This window comes from Phyllostomus discolor, chromosome 1, assembly GCF_004126475.2.
Source record: "Phyllostomus discolor isolate MPI-MPIP mPhyDis1 chromosome 1, mPhyDis1.pri.v3, whole genome shotgun sequence".
Lineage (NCBI taxonomy): Eukaryota > Metazoa > Chordata > Mammalia > Chiroptera > Phyllostomidae > Phyllostomus > Phyllostomus discolor.
In genome coordinates, this window is record NC_040903.2 from 168,404,551 (window position 1) to 168,424,298 (window position 19,748).

At 44.8% G+C, this 19,748-nt stretch overlaps 1 protein-coding gene across 1 annotated transcript in view; it reads right to left on the reverse strand.

Annotated features, from left to right (window-relative positions):
* Window positions 1-239: 239 nt before the first annotated feature.
* Window positions 240-19,748, reverse strand: part of ALDH1A2 (aldehyde dehydrogenase 1 family member A2) — a 100,048-nt gene continuing 80,539 nt past the window's right edge. The window contains exons 8-13 of the mRNA XM_028507468.2: window positions 14,195-14,297; window positions 12,061-12,245; window positions 10,498-10,662; window positions 9,733-9,890; window positions 9,338-9,412; window positions 240-2,068 (exon numbers count right to left, since the gene is read on the reverse strand). Coding sequence (XP_028363269.1) covers window positions 1,996-2,068; window positions 9,338-9,412; window positions 9,733-9,890; window positions 10,498-10,662; window positions 12,061-12,245; window positions 14,195-14,297 — 759 coding nt within the window. The 3' untranslated portion in view covers window positions 240-1,995. The remainder of the gene's footprint in view (window positions 2,069-9,337; window positions 9,413-9,732; window positions 9,891-10,497; window positions 10,663-12,060; window positions 12,246-14,194; window positions 14,298-19,748) is intronic.

Below are 19,748 nucleotides of genomic sequence, written 5' to 3' on the forward strand. Positions count from 1 at the left end.
AATGGTCATTTCAGGTGTTTCATTGATGGTTATAAAACTGTATGCATACATAGTTTTTAAACAGGGTCAGAAAATAAGGGTCTTGTCCACCTTACTGCGCTCTGTAAGAACACCCTCCCAGGCTTGTGCTCACTCACCAGAGAGGGCAACACAGCTGAACACCCAGCACTGAGAGAAGGGCTTGGATGTGCTTGGTACGACACGAGGACTCAGAAACACAGCCAAACATTCCCAAGGAGTACACAATATAAATGCTTTATTGCTAGCACAGAGGTTTCTTTTTAAGTAAATTAAAAGAAATAAATCTTCATTTTCACATTCTATATTGCAGTTTGAAGGTAACTAGCTGGTTAATGGATATGTTCACTTGGACACACGCTATAAGGGGACAGCATGACATTCACATGGAAAACATCAGAAATGTGGCATCTCTCAAGGCATCAGGCCACTGGACGCACTGTCGTCTGTAAGTAACAGTGAGGGGAGATTCCTTCAAAACGTCGTGAATAGACGAAAGTTAGAAACAGACAACCGGTGTGGTTAGAAAGCAGAAAATAGTTAAATACAGAAGGCTACATACGTGTTGCCCATCTTCCATACCCTCTAGCTTAGGTTTGGCACTTTTAAATAAATGACCTTCATTTTGGTGAGAGACCGGATTGGATTCAGCAGCTGGATAGAGGGAGCAGGGAAAGACAGCTGACCCTGCTCACATCACACTGGCGGGTTCACTGGGAAGAAGAGGGGTGTGTGGCTGGGAGGAAAGGGAGCCAGCCTGCTTCTCACCTCCCCTCGGGAGGGCGGAGACAAGATGGGTGTGCCGGGAAGCCACCGCATGTGGCAGAGCAGCTCTGGCATGGCGTGGCAATTGTGGCACACTGGAACTATGCAAATGTAAATGAAAACCTCCGAGCTTGGCCAGATTTTCCAAGATTACTGCCAGTGGAATTAGGGCATTTTAAAGTATGATAGGCCAAAGAAACACCCATAGCACTGGGAGTAGCAGATGTTGGTGCAGCAGGGACGGGTGGGGATGAAGCTGTAGATCCAACTGCAGAGATCACTTAGTTAAAAATTGTCAAAGAGTATTGGAAACAAAGTTATTTCTGCAAGGCACACAGCATTACCTTCTTCCAAATTCTCAAGCTTACTCAGATTGTTTTTTTGGTTGATTTTAAAGATAAGCTTTGGAAAAGACCTCATTAATCTGTAAAAACAACCCACCCCCCTGACTTATTCTGCAACAGCCAGGCAGGAATTAAACGCCCGCGCATGCGCACACCTCCGAACACGCCGCAAACTCGGAAGCTGTGAACTACACATGATCTCTGCAGCTCCATCTTCCTGATCTTTCACTCATATTATTCATGGATGTAAGAAAACCAGATTGGGTCCGGAGTATCCTAAGTTCTTAGTTACTTCCTAGTATATCTGCAGTGTACCAGCTTCTGGCACTTTCAGTCTGGCCTGCATCTAACTAAAACCATTTCATGTTTTGCTTTGAAGAAATGGATAACATGAAACGGTAATTTGGCTGCAAAACCTTGGAAAATTGTTCCCGGCCCAAACATCTGCCCCAAATGAGCTCAGCCGAGGTCTCCTTGGGGGAGCAGAGGATGAGAAGGGAAAGCCTGGAAGGGGGAAATGAAGACAATGGAAAGGCTACCTTTCTCACCAGAAAGTTTTCTGTGACAAAAGGCATCAGACAGCACAGCTCTCTGACTCAGCGCCACTGCAGAAAGAGTACTGGGTGTGCCTTACCCCTTCCTTCCATCCCAATATTTGGTGTCAATAAGGTGATCCCTTACAGAGTGCCAAGAAACCGTGCCCGCTGGTTTGCTTGAGCTATGCAGTGACTGGCCTGGCCTACACGTCATCATCTGAATCTTTAAATAAAGACTGAGTGTCAACTTTGGATTCCTGAGAGCTGGGCCCCACAGGGAAAGCAGAGAGGGAGGGTCGTGCAGGCAGGCCTTCTCCTTCCTTCTGGCCTCCTTAGGAATTCTTCTGGGGGATCTTCACCGTCACAGTCTTCACTTCAGAGTACTCCCGCAAACCGAATTCTCCCCTGAAAAGCAGAAATGGGCAGTGTCAGACACCACAGGCCCAAACGGTCTGACCTGGGCGATGGTAAGAGTCCCAGAAGGTGCAGGTCCTGTGGGTTCATGTAAAAATCCCTAATGGAAGCCCCACCTTCATCTGAGGGGCTGGAAAAGCTGTTATCTTATGAGCAGTCACTGTTTCTTAAACATAAAAGATGATTTTTCTTTACAATATTGCACAGAAAGGCCACAAATCCCACCTACTCAGAGAAACAGGCCTGGAGGTTTGCCTAGGCCAGCAGTCACCCGGAGACCCTGGCTGTGCCGGAGTGGGCACCGCAGTGAACGACAGATCCTGACCTCGCACAGCAGGCTGAGGTCCCACCCCAGGTGCACTGGCTCCTCAGGGCCGTGTGTGCTCTCCTCTTCACGAACGGGTCCTGCCCCCAACACCCACGACACCTTGTGCTCTGCCGGAGAGCTGGTCCACTCAGAGAAAATCGTGAGATTCCCAGGCTATGGGCCTCTTGGTTTGGGATTTGAAATTCCTTTTCATTGATCCTTAGATTGAATACATGAAAATGAATACTGAAAAGCCTACCTCACAAGAGCAGAAATCACCTGAAATGCCTTAAAAACAATCCTGAATAAACAACTGTCCACAGCACTCATAGTAATCAAAATAAATGACAAAAAAAGAATTGGGAAATGCCAGTGATCTGCCCTCCCCACTCCCTACCCCAGACTCTCCTTTGGCCACTGCCCTTCCTGGCTCTCAGAGGCCTCAGGGATCTTGCTTATAGATCAAGAATTGTCATTCATTTAGTAAACAAACATAATTGAGCTATTACTATGGGGCAGCACTGTTCTGGGTTGGGCAAAGGAGAAACTAAATAATTGGTCCCAGCCTCTAAGGAGCCTGCAGGCAGTTGGGCTGAGACAGAGGGGCTGGGAGCTGGGTCACCTGTCTAGGTGGCTACAGGAGACTGGGGCAGCCCTTCCCAGCCCTCGGGACATCTCACGCGTTTTCCAACCACTGCTTTGAAGATGCTGGGATGCACTAAAACCCTGTGGCTATGATGCTCTTTTTCGCCATTTTTTCTTCCCTAGGCCCTTTCATTTTTACCTCTCTTTAATTGCTCTTTCCTGTTTCTCTACTTCACTGTAAAATCAAGTATGCACTATCTGTTCTTTAAAATACTTGAATTTATTTCCCCTTCTAGTGTTTGTAAAGTCACACTTCTATGAAGCTTTTCCTGAAGCAGCTCCCCCTTCTCTGTGTTTGCAGAGCACTGTGGACCCACTTCCACCACCGCCTGTCACACCGGGGGCTGTCTGACCATCTTGTCTCCCCCATGGACTTGAATCTCACTGCCCAAGCTTTCTGCCCCCCACCAAACCTCGTGCACAACCTGCAGTGTCAGGCTCACAGAGGGCACTTGACAACTGTGCAAGGGAGGGAGGGAGAGAGGCTTCTTCCCATCCCCACTTCCTTAGTTCCACCCTGTTGACTTAACCGCCTCTGCGAGGAAAAAAGAGCACTTAAGGATGTTTTTGAATAAGAAAGGATTAAGAAAGGCTGTCTTTAAAAACAGTACTATATAAAGGATAGGAAGTTACTGGCACTGGGCTTTGCCGTGCAGGCCTGCTGTAAAGGATTCCTTCCGCTTCCTTCCAGGAATCCCTGCATCCCTGCACAAGGCTCCAGTCCTTTGCCAGCAGGTCCTCTGAGCACCAAGGGCACCTGAGTTGACATGCCTGCGGCTGCCAGGACATCAGAGGGTAGCCAAGGAGCGACTGGGACAAGCGTGCTGCTCTTTCATCTGCATTGGCCACTTTGTTTACAGGAATGAGAGGAATGAATTTGGGATTACGTCACTTGGTATTCGGTTTCCTCATTAGCTCTATCCAGGCTCTGAGTTTATCACCGGCTCAGCTCTGGCTCTCTCCGCACTTTTTCCTGCCCTTGGGCAATTCTGAACGTGTCTCTTCATCACGGATACCATCTGCCTCCTGTTTGAAACAAGGTTACTCCCTTCTTGTTTCCTGGCTTGTGCTCACACTTGGGGCAGACCCTGAACCACTTTCCTCCTGCTCAGATCTCCGGCTAGGTTGTGAGAAGTGTAAGGACTCTACAGGGCCAGAAGTCTACAGAAAGCAGACACGAGTCCACAGAAAGCCGGTAGGGTCACTTCTAAGTGTGACTGTTGGGTCCTGGCATCTTTGGGTGAGCAAAGCAAGGGGACCCCTGCTGGACTGGAGGTGCTCCCAGCGGGGGTCCCAGGCAGGCATCTGCCATCGCGGCCTGCTCTGAGACAGGAGTGGACTCAAATGCACCACAGAAAAAAACACTGCCCAAGCACCCGGGGCATCAGAGAAAGCCAGTGAGAGGTCCCAGGGCAATGGACACAGAGCAGAAAGAACACTGGAGTGGGGTGGGGGGGCAGGGGGTGCGTTGGCAGACAGGAGTGGCACCTCGGCTCTGCCGTTCATGGACTGCCTGACTCCAGCAAAGTCACCCCCATCCTCGTGGTACCCCCGCACCTCTCAGGCAGCATTCCTGAACTTCAGCATGCCTAAGTGACACCCATGAAGCTTGCTTCAGGGGTAGATTCCTGAACACCCCACCAAGATTCGGTTTCACTAGGTCCAGGAGGAACCCATGAGATTGTGACCCAGATGTCGGCCGGCTCGCCCTTTGAGAAACATTGCTGTAAGGTCTCTGAAGGCCTGAAGTTCAGGCTTCAGCCATCTTGCCATCTCATTCCAAGGTCTTTCTTCCAGATCTACTTAATTTCTAGTTAATCCAATTAAATTCTATAGCACATCCAGTTCCACAAAGAGGAACTCCACTACCACCTAAAAGGCAGATGTATTATTATTAAGGTGTCCCAATGTCTTCGTGTGGGCACCTTCATAGCTGGACACAGGTACACTTAGAAGTCTGTATTCATGTTTCTCAGCCAGGCTAAGTTATATTCCTTAAGATGACCCAAACCTGGCTTACCTACAGATAAGGTAAGGTGTTAGATTGTGGTGTCTCTCAGCCAGCCATTTAAGGAAATCAGTCACACTCACTTACTAAACAAACAGGGATTTCTGCTGAGGGTGTGTATTTCCCTGCCTTTTTCTTTGGCTCACAGCAGCATTTCTCAGAGCAGGGTCCCCAGACCACCTGCATCAGAATGGTTCCAGAGACTTGTTAAAAAATGCAGGTCCTGGGCTCTAGCCCAGGTCTGCTAAATCAGAACCTCTGAGAGTGGGTCCCCAGATAGGCACGCTTAGCAAACCCCTCCCCCAGACCGCAGGAGACTTTCTGTGCAGTGCGTACCACGCACGAGCACATATGCACAATACATATGTGAGTACACCCGTGAACTTGAGATGCCCTTATTTAGAGTATCCTAATAATGCTTTTCATCTTCAAAGCTTGTGTCCTTCATTTTTAAATGCTGGGGTTCACAGCTTTCTTTCTATTCCCTTGATTGTGACATATATTTTATAGCTTGGGCTCAGGGGAACCTAAATGAGGAAGGAAAAGGATGGGACAAGTGAACCAGATGGAATTAGCTGAACAGGTAGAACTGAGAGAAACGCAGCCCAGGTCTCTGACCCCAGGAGTTGGAGGCCAGCCCATCAGGTAACCTGTAGAAGGCAGCCCTCTCCACAAGCTGTCTGTGGCGGGGAACTCAGAGGCTCCCCAACCCTCTGTGGAGCTTGTTTCCAGAAAGTGCTATTTCCTGTCCCTGTTCCTTAGAGGTGGGCAAGGAGATGTCACGGACTAAAGCTGCATGGAGTCTGTAGGCCACAAGAGAAACAACTCCTTCTACATGCTGGGTTAAAGGGAGTTTCTAGGATTGTATTAAATGAGAAGGAAGGGTGGGGGCCAAGATAAGGCAGGTTCTTTATGTGAAGCGTTTTCTGCCACTCCAGGTCAGCTAAGGAAGAGAAAACATGTTTGGGGGCAAGTGAGGACAAAGAAGCATCCAACTTAGACAAGATGAAGTGAGTCTCTGTTTCCTGGTTATGTTTTAACTGCCCTGGGAAGGCCAACTCACCACAGCACCTACAAGACAAGAGGCTACTTTTCATCATCTTGGGCCACTGTTCTGGGTGGTTTTGACACAGCCAACGGTCTCCTGGGCCATCTTCCTAGATGAGGGGAATGTTTCTGACAGGCACAGGCTAGACTTGGACTATGTCACAGCCTGAATCCTGGCAGGAGGCTTGACTATGATCAAGGACCAGAGCAAGCCTGGGATTAGGAGCCATCAACCAGTGCTTATCTGTTACAAGTATATTTCATGCCCATGACTCACCCCGTGAGTGGTCTGTAACAGGGAGGTTGATGTGAGCAGCACTTCCGGAACCAGCGCTTGCTCCGACCCAGAGACGGGGGAGCACAAGCACAGTGGCAGGAAATGAAATGACAAGGTGAATGCAGCGTGACAAGGAGAAGAAAAGTAAGGCCATGTGCCAGTTAAGAAGAGATACCTGGAGTATATGAAGACTTTATAAAAGCTGAGGAATACCAATAACTGAGCAAATAGGATCCAGATTGGTTCTGGCTGTAAAGCAGGTGAGAGGTACTGAAGGGCAGAAGCAGAGGTCCAAGCAAGAGCAGTTTCTCCCTGGCATTACCAGAGACAGAACAGAAGTTGGCGATACAAGCTGGAATTTAGAAAAAATTCTGCCATACTTCCAAAGTAATATGTTTGTTAAGAAAAACAAACATTATGAGGATCACCTACATAACACTCATCTACAGCATTTGATCAATAATGATGACGCAGCTAACTTCCTGAAGGCTTGCCAGATGCTCTGTGGGATGTTTGCACACTTAATTCTAACATTTAACCTTCACACCAACCCCTTGAGGTAGGTACTATAATTATTCCGACTTTATAGATAAGGAAACTGAGGTTTAGTGAGGTTAAGTAATTTGCCCAAAGCTGCACAGGTACAAAGGTTACAGCCAGGATACACATCTGAGCAGCGTGATTCTAGGTATTCTGCTCTTTGCCCCAAAGCTACTCTTACTTTATGGTTTAATGGGTAGAGGCTAGAAATGACCAGCTAAAGTACCTAAAGCATGTAAACCCTCCGTGTTAGTCTTATGGGTTCACTGCATGGGTTTCCCTCCAAAACCACACTTATTTCTCCCACAATGCCTTTACTCCTCTCACACTGCCACCTTGCTCTGCCCACCAACCCTGAAAAAATATTTCCCTCTCTCCATCTACCTAAATGTTCCTCTCTTTTAAAGGCCAATTCCAGTCCCTACATGAGATCATATCTCAAGGTTTCCTGGACTTCTCCAGCTCACAGTAATCTCTCCCATTCTCAAACTTCTCTATCACTTAATGGTCTTTCTTGGAAGTTTCCTGATTCTTTCAATGTTGTATATTTCACTTACCCAACAACATGTTAAGTACCTAAATGAGCTGTACCTTCCCCGCAGACCAAGCGTTCTGCTTTCCACACAGCATATGCTCAAGACTTGTGAGCAGATTGATTGTAAACTAAGCATTTGCTCTAAAAAAAATGCATTCCGTAATGGCAGAAGGAAAGGGCATGGAATACGTTTCCTTTTGTGAGTCACAAGATTTAGAAAACAGATCCAGCTCCTTTCAAAATAAAGAAAAAAATTTTTTAGGGATTGGGCAGGTGGGTGTCGGCTCCAGAAGAGCCCAGCTGCACTGAAAGGATCATTAATCCTTTGAGTGCCACTCAAAAAATCCATTTATATTGAAGCCTGAAAATAAACTCCCTCTTGAGTCTAGATTTCCTCTGCCACAGTCCCATTTTTCAGGCCCTTTCAGGGTCCCATCACAGGACCCTGCCCAATCCTGTCCCTGTAGCATCCTCATGCCTGGCCCCCACGCTTCCTTGGTTGGGTATTATGGGAACCAAGTACATTTGGAGCCACTGAAACCTAGGTTAAAATCTCAGATCTGCCATTTACAGGCTGCATGACTTAGGCAAACTACATAACCCTTTTAACCCTTAGGTCTTCCTCTGAACTATGTGTAATATAAAGATAAGTACTTATCCTATAGTATCACTGTGAAAATCAAGTCACACGATGTTAGGAGAGAAGTTAGCATAAAGCAAAAAACAGATCAGGCATTTAATTAATGGTATCATTAATTATTATTGCAAATTCCTTCTACTGGGTCTTCCTCCTATAATCTCTGCCAAAACATCCTCTAGGTACCAGAAATCTCGGCCTTAAAATCTCTGGGATCTCCTCAGCTCCCACAGGATGCCCCTTAAAGCCTTTTGATATTGGGTTTAAGCCCCTCATTCATCCTATGGCCTAATGCTGCATTCCCAGACTCAGAGAACCTATAGGTGCTAAGCAAGTGACCTGAGTGAATCACGTATGTATAAATAAATGACAACCACTATTCAAGTCCCAAAACCAACAGGAAGGGTGGGGAAAAGATGAACTGCAGGGCTCACACAGCAGCAGGTCTGCTATAGGGGGATGAAAATGAGCAGGGGATCTGGATTTTATTTAGAGCCTCCTCATTCCTGAATGGCAGGTAAAAACTTTTAAATTGAGTCAAAACATAACATTTCTGCAGGCCAGCTTTGTCCCTGGGCTAGCAGTTGGTAACCAGTGTTTTAAGCACACCAAACTCTCCTTTGTTCCTGACTATTCTATATTTGTGGTTCCTTCATGCCTTTGTTCTTGCTATTCTCTCTGCCTAGAATGCCTGCTCCTAAAAAACTGGTATGTGCCCTGGCTGGCATAGCTCAGTGGATTGAGCGTGGGCTGAGAACCAAAGCATCTCAGGTTCAATTCCCAGTCAGGGCACATGCCTGGGTTGCGGGCCAGGTCCCCATTGGGGGCCAAATGGGAGCCAACCACACATTGATGTTTCTCTCTCTCTCTTTCTCCCTCCCTTCCCCTCTCTAAAAAATAAATAAATAAATCTTTTTAAAAAAATCTAACTGATTTAAAAAAAAACTGGTATGTTATTTTCTCTGTGAAGTCTTCTCTGACCCCATCAGGCAAAATTAATTGGTTTTGCCTCCTTACAAGATGTTTTGACATACCTTTCTAGCAGCCCTTATTTTATAGGATTATTGGTACATTAATTTTTCTCCATTCCCACCTAAGGTAAAAGAATTGTGTTTGTTGTTCATTTTTTGTAACGTGCAGCACAGTGCTTAGCTTACGATGGTGTACGAATGTTTGTTTAATGAATGAATGAGTAAAAGAATGAAAGTACTCCTTTGTGCTACTGTTCACAATCCCTGTTTCACCAGCAGCTTTGGACACTTACATTTCTCTTCCATTTCCAGACATTTTGAATCCCCCAAAAGGGCTCTGGGCATTTAAGGCATTGTAACAATTGATCCTGAAAGATGAAAACAGTACTGCTGTTAGTGTGAATTCTGCTTGCACAGAAATAATCCCACAGGCATGATACCTTTTGTAAGTTTTAGTTTTATTTCCTTTTTTCCAGATGAAAAATTTATAATTTAAGATTTACTTTGATTTCCTTATCTGGCCAGTGAAGACTGCATCACCCCTCAGGGTGAGGTCTGGTTGCTTTTGGTCTTCCCCGTCCTTCCAGAGGACACGTGTGTATTTCACTGAGGCTCTGGAGAATTACGAGGCCCCGACACCACCCGTGGAATGTGTTATGACCAGAACAATGGCCCAGGCTGATCTTACCAAACAGTCCCAGCCTGCATGGCAGAAGACACTGTGAGGGCCTTGTTGATGTCATTGGTAAAGACGGCAGCCACGAGTCCAAAGTCAGAGTTATTGGCTCTTTCGATAACTTCATCCATAGTCTTAAACCTCAGAATTTCCTGAACGGGGCCAAAGATCTGTAACAAAGTAGTTTGATCGATATGGTCGCTTTGCCATTCCTTCACCTGCTTTCCACATTTCAAAGCATGTGTTCTCTGCCTTTGTTATGTAAATAATGTTTAAGTTTAGCAGCACAAAACTGTCAAATATCCCAAACTTTCCCAGAATAAGATTACATGGGAGTCTATCCTTTGGGTTTAATACCCTACAGCCCAGCCTCCCAGCCATCCATTAATTCCACTGGGTGCACTGCAGCTGCATGCCCATGAGCCCCAGGCAGGACGGGAAAGACGATTCCTGCTGCAGGCTCATCAGCACCACCCCCCGCCTGCATGAACACGAAGATGACAGCACGTTTTTTCTGTCCTGGGTAACAGCCCAGTGACCCACCGACTGCCTATTCTGATGGTTCTGTTGGCTAATAACAATTGCAATCAGCGTGACACCCAGCTTTCCTTCCTTTTCAACTTGTTTCTTGAAACAAAGTTTTCCATAGCCATGTTTATTGCTATAGTACAATGCACTCAAAATAGAAATCATTTTAACTCTGATATCATTTACTAGAAATGCTCCAAAAACCATCCCAAGAAAATGTGGCTTCTGTTAGGACCCTGTATTTGATACCTCCTCCTTGGCAATGCGCATGTCATCAGTGACGTTGGAGAACACAGTGGGTTCGATGAAAAACCCTTTCCGGCCCAGCCCTTTGCCACCACACTCCAGCTTGGCGCCCTCAGCCACACCACTCTGGATGAGTTCCAGGATCTTGTTGTACTGTTTCTTATCAATCTACAGAAAAAATTATCTAATGACTCCAAGTAAAACCTTCTATGAAAAAGGAAATAAGCATGTTCTCAAGAATCATTTGTGATTTTTTTCAAAGCTTCATCATACCTAGGCAAATCATATGGGATACTGTTACTTAAATATTTTTGATCCATGAAAAATGGCAATTCTGTATGATTCAAACTAATATACCAAGAGTCCCAATAAATGAACAGTTCTCTAAGTGAAAAATACCAGTTTAAGATTTAAACATTTCTAAATGATGGAGATATTAGTGAACTGATTATTCTCTCTGTGGGGAAAAACTGACTTCTATAGCCAAATGAAGAGTTTTACAAGTTGTACGGATACTAAAAGGATGAAAGCAACAGATGAGCTAATACACCACCTCTTTATATGGTACATACATCACATCCTGTCGAGGTAAATTTTTAATAGAACTATTACACTTTTAGAGGAAAGGGCTAAGTTTAAAGAGTGGGGGCTAGCTTCCTACTCCATGAAATAAGGTCCATCTTCTTTCCAAAAGTTATAGGTTTATCACCCAATGATTATGGTAAATAATATAAAACCTTACATTCACCTGAATTTGAAATGCTCAGCGAGAATGTCAATCTTCTCTCAAATGGCCCCAAAACTTAGGCAGTGTTGTTGTTTCTCATTAGAAAAACCCAGGCTCTAGGGATCCAGATGAGATCTGGTCCACGTATTCCTTTAAACATTCTCAGATTCTCAGATTCCCTCTACAGTTTTAAACCAGCACGCCTTCTGGAAATATGCCCTGATGACTGTGGAGAACCTGCAGTGCTGAAGAGCGCAGGCCGAGGGGACTTTCGTAGCCTCCCCACCCCCCACAGTGCATGAAGCACCGAGTAAGAGACAACCGTACAGCACAGGGAGGTAGACAGCCAGACCTTCATGGCCTACACGTTCACAATCTACAAACAATCTCCCAGGTGGCCTGGTGTGGTGGAGAGGATCCTCTGCAGCTGGAAAAAGAATGACTGGCTTCTGGGGGTGAGAGGGCCCACCTCCCTGACCATGGCATCTGCAGGGATGTCTGAGGCCCAGTGGTTGCAGCAGTGACTGGCCGCTAATGTCAAGATCCACCCTGTGATGACTAGGTCTTTGTTTCGAGCTGAGAGACTCCAACTTACCCCCCAAATTCAGAGTATCCTAAGGTAACCCTAATCCTTTAGTTTTTCAGAAATAAAATTTAGAAATGAAAAAAGAATCATAAGACATAAGCAATGCCTCACTGGCTACACTTCCAGTGACGTAGAGGAGTAAGGAGGCAGTGGGGAAAAGAAAGGTGGTGCTTTGCTGGCTCCCACTTGAGTGTCCACTTTCTGTGCTCACCAGGGATTAAATAAAGAAAGGAAATGTTTGTGATTTCTCTACCTGGGGTCCCTGCTCAGTGGTGGGGTCAAAGGGACTCCCCACTATGCGTCTCTTGGCCCGCTCCACGCTTCTTCTCACGAACTCCTCGTAGATGGACTCCTCCACAAAGATGCGAGACCCTGCAGTGCAGCACTGGCCTTGGTTGAAGAACACACCCTGGTGAGCCTGCTCCACAGCATAGTCCACTACAAGAGGAAACAGCCATGTTCTCACACTGCTTCAGCCGAGGAGGGGCCTGACTAGAGGGCCACCTCTCTGCCCCCTCCAAAGCCCCAGGTACAATGTCATGCTCACTGAAGAGCACACGAGTAACAGGGCTGAGAATGCAACTTAGTTCTGGTTCTAACGAGACCCGGATGTTACTTGCTATGTTAACTTGGACATCTTCACTTCTTTGAGTCCCTTTCTTCTTCTGTAAAAAAAGGATGGGAGCACGTCACCTGTAACAGGAGTCTCAAACCCCAATATTCAGAGAGGCTGGGCAGATAATGTAATGCTGTGAATCTGCCAGGTAGTAAAACAGTGTGATGGAGGCTCAGAAGGAAAACCACTACACTTGGCTGTTGCTGTGCATATATATAAGCCCATGGCTGCCAGATTTCCAATTTTAAGACAGAAATCAATATTTTAATGTATCATTTTTAAGCACTGCGTGATATTTTGACATATAAATGTAGTTATGCCCAGCATTTGGCCTATGATGGCCAATGTGCAACCCTAATCTGTAAGGCCTTCTGACTGTTATTTCCTCCCTCCCTTCCTTTTTTTTTTTTATTGATTCAGAGAAAGGGAAAGAGAGGGAGAAATAGGGGGAGACAGAAACATCAATGTGAGAGAGAAACATGGATCAGCTGCCTCTCGCACACGCCCCAGCCAGGTACTGAACCTGCAACCCAGGCATGTGCCCTGACTGGGAACTGACCTCCTGACCTGTGAGTCTATGAGACGATACCTAACCAACTGAGCCACACCTGCCAGGGTGTGGCTGTTATGTTTAACATGTTAGTATTTGTTAGTATTTTGTATGTTAGTATGTTAGTATTTTGGTGAACTGAACTATAACAGCAATGCCTTTTGTTTGAAGATATTAAATTTCCTCTATATTCACACGGAATTGCATAATATAGCACATGATAACTTGCATTTTCTTCATCTCTTATACTTCAAGATAATATTAATAAGTATGGTGTGTGCTAGTTGCTAAATGACTGACTGACTCAATCCATCAATGTCATGTCAATGAGGCACCTATTCCTTGGGAGAATTTAGGCATAAAAATTCTTATCCTCTTGACAACTAGTATAAAGCTGAAGCTGAACTCTGCAGATTCCAAGCTGGGGCTGAAAACCAGGAAATCTGCTTTCTGTTCTCTCCAGTGGTGAAATCAGGGAAACGGCTCTGCCTGGCAGGATGTGAAGAAGAAAAAGGATGACTGAAAGAGATGTGGGAATTTCATTCCCTGGAAAGTTTTTCAAAACATAGAGACCACACCTGTGCAGAGTGAACTAGACAGTATCCTGCCTGGAGACATGGGGTTTCCTAGGTTACTGTCTCCAGCCTCCCTAAAGTCCTACTGCCAAGGCGTAATCACCTCCAATTTAGGTCTATTCATACAGAACTGACCATAGTGTGCGGTCAGCCTGACTGGAAGTCATGGGAACTACAGAAAGGAGTTGGAGTGACTAAACAGAGAAGGGGGTGTGGGTTTGGGAAAATGTTGGCAGGGCCAGTGAAAGCAGAATTTTTTTAATGATCCACCAGGCACACTTATGAAGTTTCCGATTTCTTGAATCTAGGCAGGGAGGTTATATGTCAGGTGTTCAGATGCTTAAAGCATCAGTCTTTCCCCTTTAGAGCACTCACCAAGCCTTCACTCCTCCTACCCTATTCTACAACATCACACACTTAAAGTGACTTATTAGTGCCTAGAAAACGAACCCTATTCAGTTCCCAATTGATGTGTTCTTTCCCAATATTAAACTATTTTCCCCTTAGAAGGAAGGTCCATATTCTTCTTCTTGAATGTTCCTTAGTTTCAAAGATCTTTTTCTTAGTGTCCTGTCAAAAGTGGGGATACGAGAGAGTGCCAAAAGACAGTGTGCTGGAACACGTGAGAGACTTGTGGTTGACTTACAATCGGCATCTGCAAAAATAATATTGGGACTTTTCCCTCCGAGTTCCAGAGTTACTCGCTTCAAATTGCTTCTTCCAGCTGCTTCTTGGATAAGCTTTCCAACCTGAAAGGAAACGGAGAGAGGTTTTGCACAATGTGCAGTTGAGATGGCCAATGGCCAGAGCCAGTCCGGGGAACAGCAGTATGCAGCAGTAATGGATCCTGCAAAGCAAACCCACCTACTGGACGGGCAAGGGAACAGCTCCTGTGCTCAACTTGTGTGGACAAGATGTGAGTCACTGCCTCAGTGACTACGAGTGCTGTTAGCTTCTTCAGAGGCTGCCTCAGCTGAAAAGAGCTCTCTTGCCCAAGAAGAGACCCTCCCCTGGGTGTCCCACATCCACCCACTGATGGTGGCAAGGGTGTCAAGGCCCTGCCCTTTCAGCCCACAAGACAACTCCGAGACCAAATATGCTCCACCTGGCCAGATGTGGTTGGCTGAGGCCATCAGGCCTATATTGCAGCTTGATTTCCCATGCCCATTCCCCTTCAGCAGGGAAACCTAGTGAATGATCTGCATGCCAAAGGCATCTCAGAGACTTCTCCTGGAGAACCTGACCACTCACCGGGTGCTGCTCCACTGGAGGGCAGAGGCCATTTCATGGAAAACACTGAGCCACTGTGGAGCCCAGATAGGCAGTTTGCTCTTGAGATGAAAAGTACTACTTGTGCCTGAATCCTACCAAAAGTTAAGTATTTTAAAAGTCTAGTGAAGAGAAATGCTGAATTTCTCCAGCCTTGTTGAGATCCTCCGTTAGGACTAATAATTCCTTAGGCAGTATAGAGGCAGTTAAAAGAAAAGGCTCCGGAGCCTGATTTTTTTTTTTTTTTTTTTACTAATTCTATCACTTACTGTTTGACCTTGAGAAATTTATTTAGCTTCTCTGAGCCTCGGAATTCCCTCCTGTGTAAATGAAGCTAAAAATAGTATTTACCTCAGTATTTAGTTGACCTGAGGATTAATTGATTTAAGATATATGGCCCTTATAACCAGACCTGGCACACAGTGACTACACATGTTAACCACATGCAGGTGTGAGAAGCTGGAACCTCTCTTCCTCACCTTCCATGCAGAGAAAGGGAGGTGATGGTAAGGGGAGGTACCTAGACCTTCCATAGCAGGTCTCCTCTTGCATCTCCAAACTGTCTATGCACATCAACTGTTTCAGGAGACACTGGGGAAACTGTTTCTCTGACTTCCCCCCAATCTCCAGTACTAGTCATTAGCTGGATTAACTGCTTTGTGTTTTTATTAGAACCTGACCCCATGGCCAGAAATTTTAGCAAATATACTCTCATTCTGAGGAAATCTAACCTTTAGGTAAAACTAGAGTCTCTTAGTTTGTAGAACAATGTTACTTACCAAGGGGTTGAGAAACACTAACATCTGACCTTGTAGATGAATGGGCAGATGTCAACCCACCAGCCACATTGCCCCCTCCCTCCCTTGCCAGCTCCTCTCTCTTCTACCACAAGGTAAACTCCCTGCAAAGATGGGCTAGCAGAGGCCCTGTCCTCAAATATGCTCTCTCTCCTTCAAGAAGAAAATATGTGAACACAAAGGAAAAGAGAATCTGGCCCTCTGTTCTGTCATGAGAATGTCAGCCAGGTGAAAATTATGACTGTAGCCTGAGACCTGTGGTGACACAGGGAAACTGGCACCTACAGGCTGCTGGGGAAACAGCACTATGGCATGTCCCAGAAAAAGCTGTGTCTATGATGACCTGTCCTGAGGAATCTTAGAGTGTGTGTGGTGTTCTCTGCCCTGAGAAAATCATCTTAATAGATGGGAACTTCCAGCCAAGATGGAGGCATGTGTAGATACATTCTGCCTCCTCACACAACCAAAAGAAAAACAATGACAACAAATTTAAAAAGAAAAAATAACCAGAACAGCCAGAAAATCAAACTGTAGTCCAAAAAACAGGGAATTAAAGAAGAAATATTCATTCAAACTGGTAGGAGGGGTGGAGATGGGCAGCCAGGGCAGAAAGGGCTCCCAGCAAGGCAGTGGCTGGAGGACTGGGCAGGTGAGGTTGTGGTTGGAAAACTGGGTGGTCCCGTATTTGTGTGTGGATAAACTGGGAGGAACACCCGGGGAGTGAGACAGACCATGCAACTGAGGGTTCCAGCACAGGCAAGTATAGCCTCAAAAACTGCACGGCAGCAGGAAAAACTCCAAAACTCACAGGGGAGTTCTTTGGACAGACTCACAGAGTCCTAGGACTGTACAAAAAACCACTCACCTGGGAATCAGCATGAGAAGGGCTCAGTTTGCTTGTGGGTAGTGGAAGAAATAACTGAAAGCTGGCAGAGAGCTGAGCAAGCAGTACTGTTCTCTCTTGGACCCCTCCCCCACATACAGAGCCACAAACCCAGCAGTGTGGGTTGCTCCATCCTGGAGAATACCTAAGGCTCCATCTGCCCCTTACTACATAACAGCTGTGCCAAGGCAAAAAAAAAAAAAAAAATGACCCAAATTAAAGAACAGAGCAAACTCCAGAAAAAAATACAACTAAGCAATGAAGAGATAGCCCACCTATCAGATGCAGAGTTCAAAACACTGGTAATCAGGATGCTCACAGAATTGGTTGAGTATGGTCGCAAAATAGAGGAATAAGTACAGGCTATGAAAAGAGAAATAAAGGAAAATATACAGGGAACCAACAGTGAAGGGAAGGAAACCAGGACTCAAATCAACAATTTGGAGAAGGAAGAAATAAACATTCAACCAGAACAGTATGAAGAAACAAGAATTTAAAAAAAATGAGGAGAGGCTTAGGAACCTCCAGTACTTCTTTAATGTTCCAACATCCAAATCATAGGGGTGCCAGAAGAAGAGGAAGAGCAAGAAATTGAAAACTTATTTGAAAAAATAGTGAAGGAAAACCCCAATCTGGCAAAGGAAATAGACTTCTAGGATGTCCAGGAAGCTCAGAGAATCCCAAATAAGTTAGACCCAAGGAGCACACACTAAGGCATATCATAATTACATTACCCAAGGTTAAAGATAAGGAAAGAATCTTAAAAGCAGCAAGAGAAAAGGAGACAGTTACCTACAAAGGAGTTCCCATAAGACCATCAGCTGATTTCTCAAAAGAAATCTTACAGGCAAGAAGAAGCTGAAAAGAAGTATTCAAAGTTATGAAAGGCAAGGACCTACATCCAAGATTGCTCTATCCAGCAAAGCTATCATTTAGAATGGAAGGCAGATAAAGTGCTTCCCAGATAAGGTCAAGTTAAAGGAGTTCATCATCACCAAGCCATTATTATATGAAATGTTAAAAAGACTTATTAAGAAAAAGAAGGTGACTATAAATATGAACAGTAAAATGACACAAACTTACAACTATCAACAACCAAACTTAAAAAAAAAACAGAAACAAAAACAAAAATGAACTAAGCAAACAACTAGAACAATAACAGAATCAAATAACAGAATTACAGAAATGGAGATCACATGGAGAGTTATCAGCAGGGATGGGGAGGGGGAGAATAAAGGAAAAGGTACAGGGAATAAGCAGCATAAATGGTAAGTACAAAATGGACAGGGAGAAGTTAAGAATAGTACAGGAAATGGAGAGGCCAAAGAACTTATATGTAACACCCATGGACATGAACTAAGGGGAGGGGGAATGCAGGCAGGGGGGTGGTAGTAAAGGGAAGAGAATAAAGGGGGCAAAAATGGGACAACTGTAATAGCATATTCAATAAAATGTATTTTAAAAAATTGATGGGGACTCATTTTAAAGTCTAGCAAGATAAGTGCTCTCTCAAAGGTGATAATCCCTGGAAGTCTTGAACATTATTATTATTATTGTATTAAAAAACTAGTATTTATTGAGTTGGTCTGTACCAGACATTTATATGCATTCACTCATTTAAGGCTCTTGAAAATCATAAAAAGTAGGTACTATCTCATTTTAAAAGTAAGGAAACTCAAGAGTCAGAAGTCAATGGATATTAGCAGGTTCCCAGCTGGTTCCAAGCAGAACCTGTCAGACTATGTGCAGGCTAAATTGAGAGCACAAGTGTGAGCTCACTCCCTCTCCTTCCCTCCCTTCCCCCCAACATTCTTCGCTTGGCACCTTCCTTTCTCTACATACTAAACATCCGATGTATATGTCATAGCAGCAACACCTCATCCTTGAACTCCAAATTAATTTCCAAGTGAGTAGAAATATCATCTTTTGTAGACACAAGTGATGATCACAAATCAGTTAAAAACATACTCTGCCTTCAGATTGACATTTAAAAAATAAGCATAAGTGAGAAGAAATCACAGATTTTATACATTGCAAAATGTGCCAACACTGAATAAATGTTTGGAGTTGGTAAAGAGACTGTTGGCCCTGATGGCATTGTATTTCTGTTAGCTCTACCCCCCTGTCCTTCCGTGAACCCTCTATGGGCTGATATATATATCCACTAGGAACATTGTCCAGTGATTATTTTCACGGCTACAGTAATGATACAAAAATCTTGCTCAGTCTGTGGTCATCAGAGAAGAATACTTCAGAATAATTTTTCCCATGTCAGTGCTTTGCCAGCTTTTCCTTAGAAACCAAATTTGTGCTAAACACTGCAAGGTAAATCTCAGATGAACAATGAATGCCTTTCCTTTTCATTTTTCAAAGAAGGTCAAGTTGCACCCAGTCTTGAGAAAGAATTGGACGTGTTAGGTGATGGGAGAACCACTTCCATCTGGAGTGGCCTCAGGACAGGATACTCTGAAAAACCTGATTTCAGCAATCTCCTTCATTCAACACATGCTCCTGGTTCTCCTACTGTGTGCCGGGTGCAATTTGGGTGCAGTCCCTTAGTGACAAGGAACTCACAGCTAAGAGGACTCCCATGTAAACCCAGGAGGTGCTCAATAAGTGCAGTTTTGCAGTCCACTTAGAGGAAAATATGGGTCTGATTTAATATTAGATCTAAACAGATGAAATTATGGTTCTGTAGCACTTCATTATGACCCAGAGTCAGACTACTCTAGGCCCTACCCATTAAATTGGGCTAGGATGCAACAATCTTCATTAATTATGGAATCAGGCACTGTGTGCCTTCCCATGACATTCTCAGTTTCCAGGTCAGACTCTCTGTGGAGAATATATTACTACTCATGAATTCTTCCCGCCAGCAGAGCGAGGTTAAGTGACCCCAACCAGGAGGCATGCCTGATTATCATGATCATGAGGGGGAGAGGCGATGGAAGGAGCAGATGCAACTCCAAAGTAAGCAACTCTTAATAGGAAAGAGTAATATTTAAAAACAATGTGTTCTAGTGAGAAATGACTCTGTGTCTGCTTATAAAACATGATAGTCCTATGCAAACCAACCTAAACTGTCACTTATACAAACACCATGTGAAGGTTTCACAAATTAAAACCTATGGGGTCCAAAAGTCTAAGAACAAACGAAACACAGACATCAAAGAACAGCCTGGGATTCACTGGTCCATCTTAAGTGGAAAAGTAATAGGGGGGTTCCTTGGGGACACGTGCTACACTGGTCA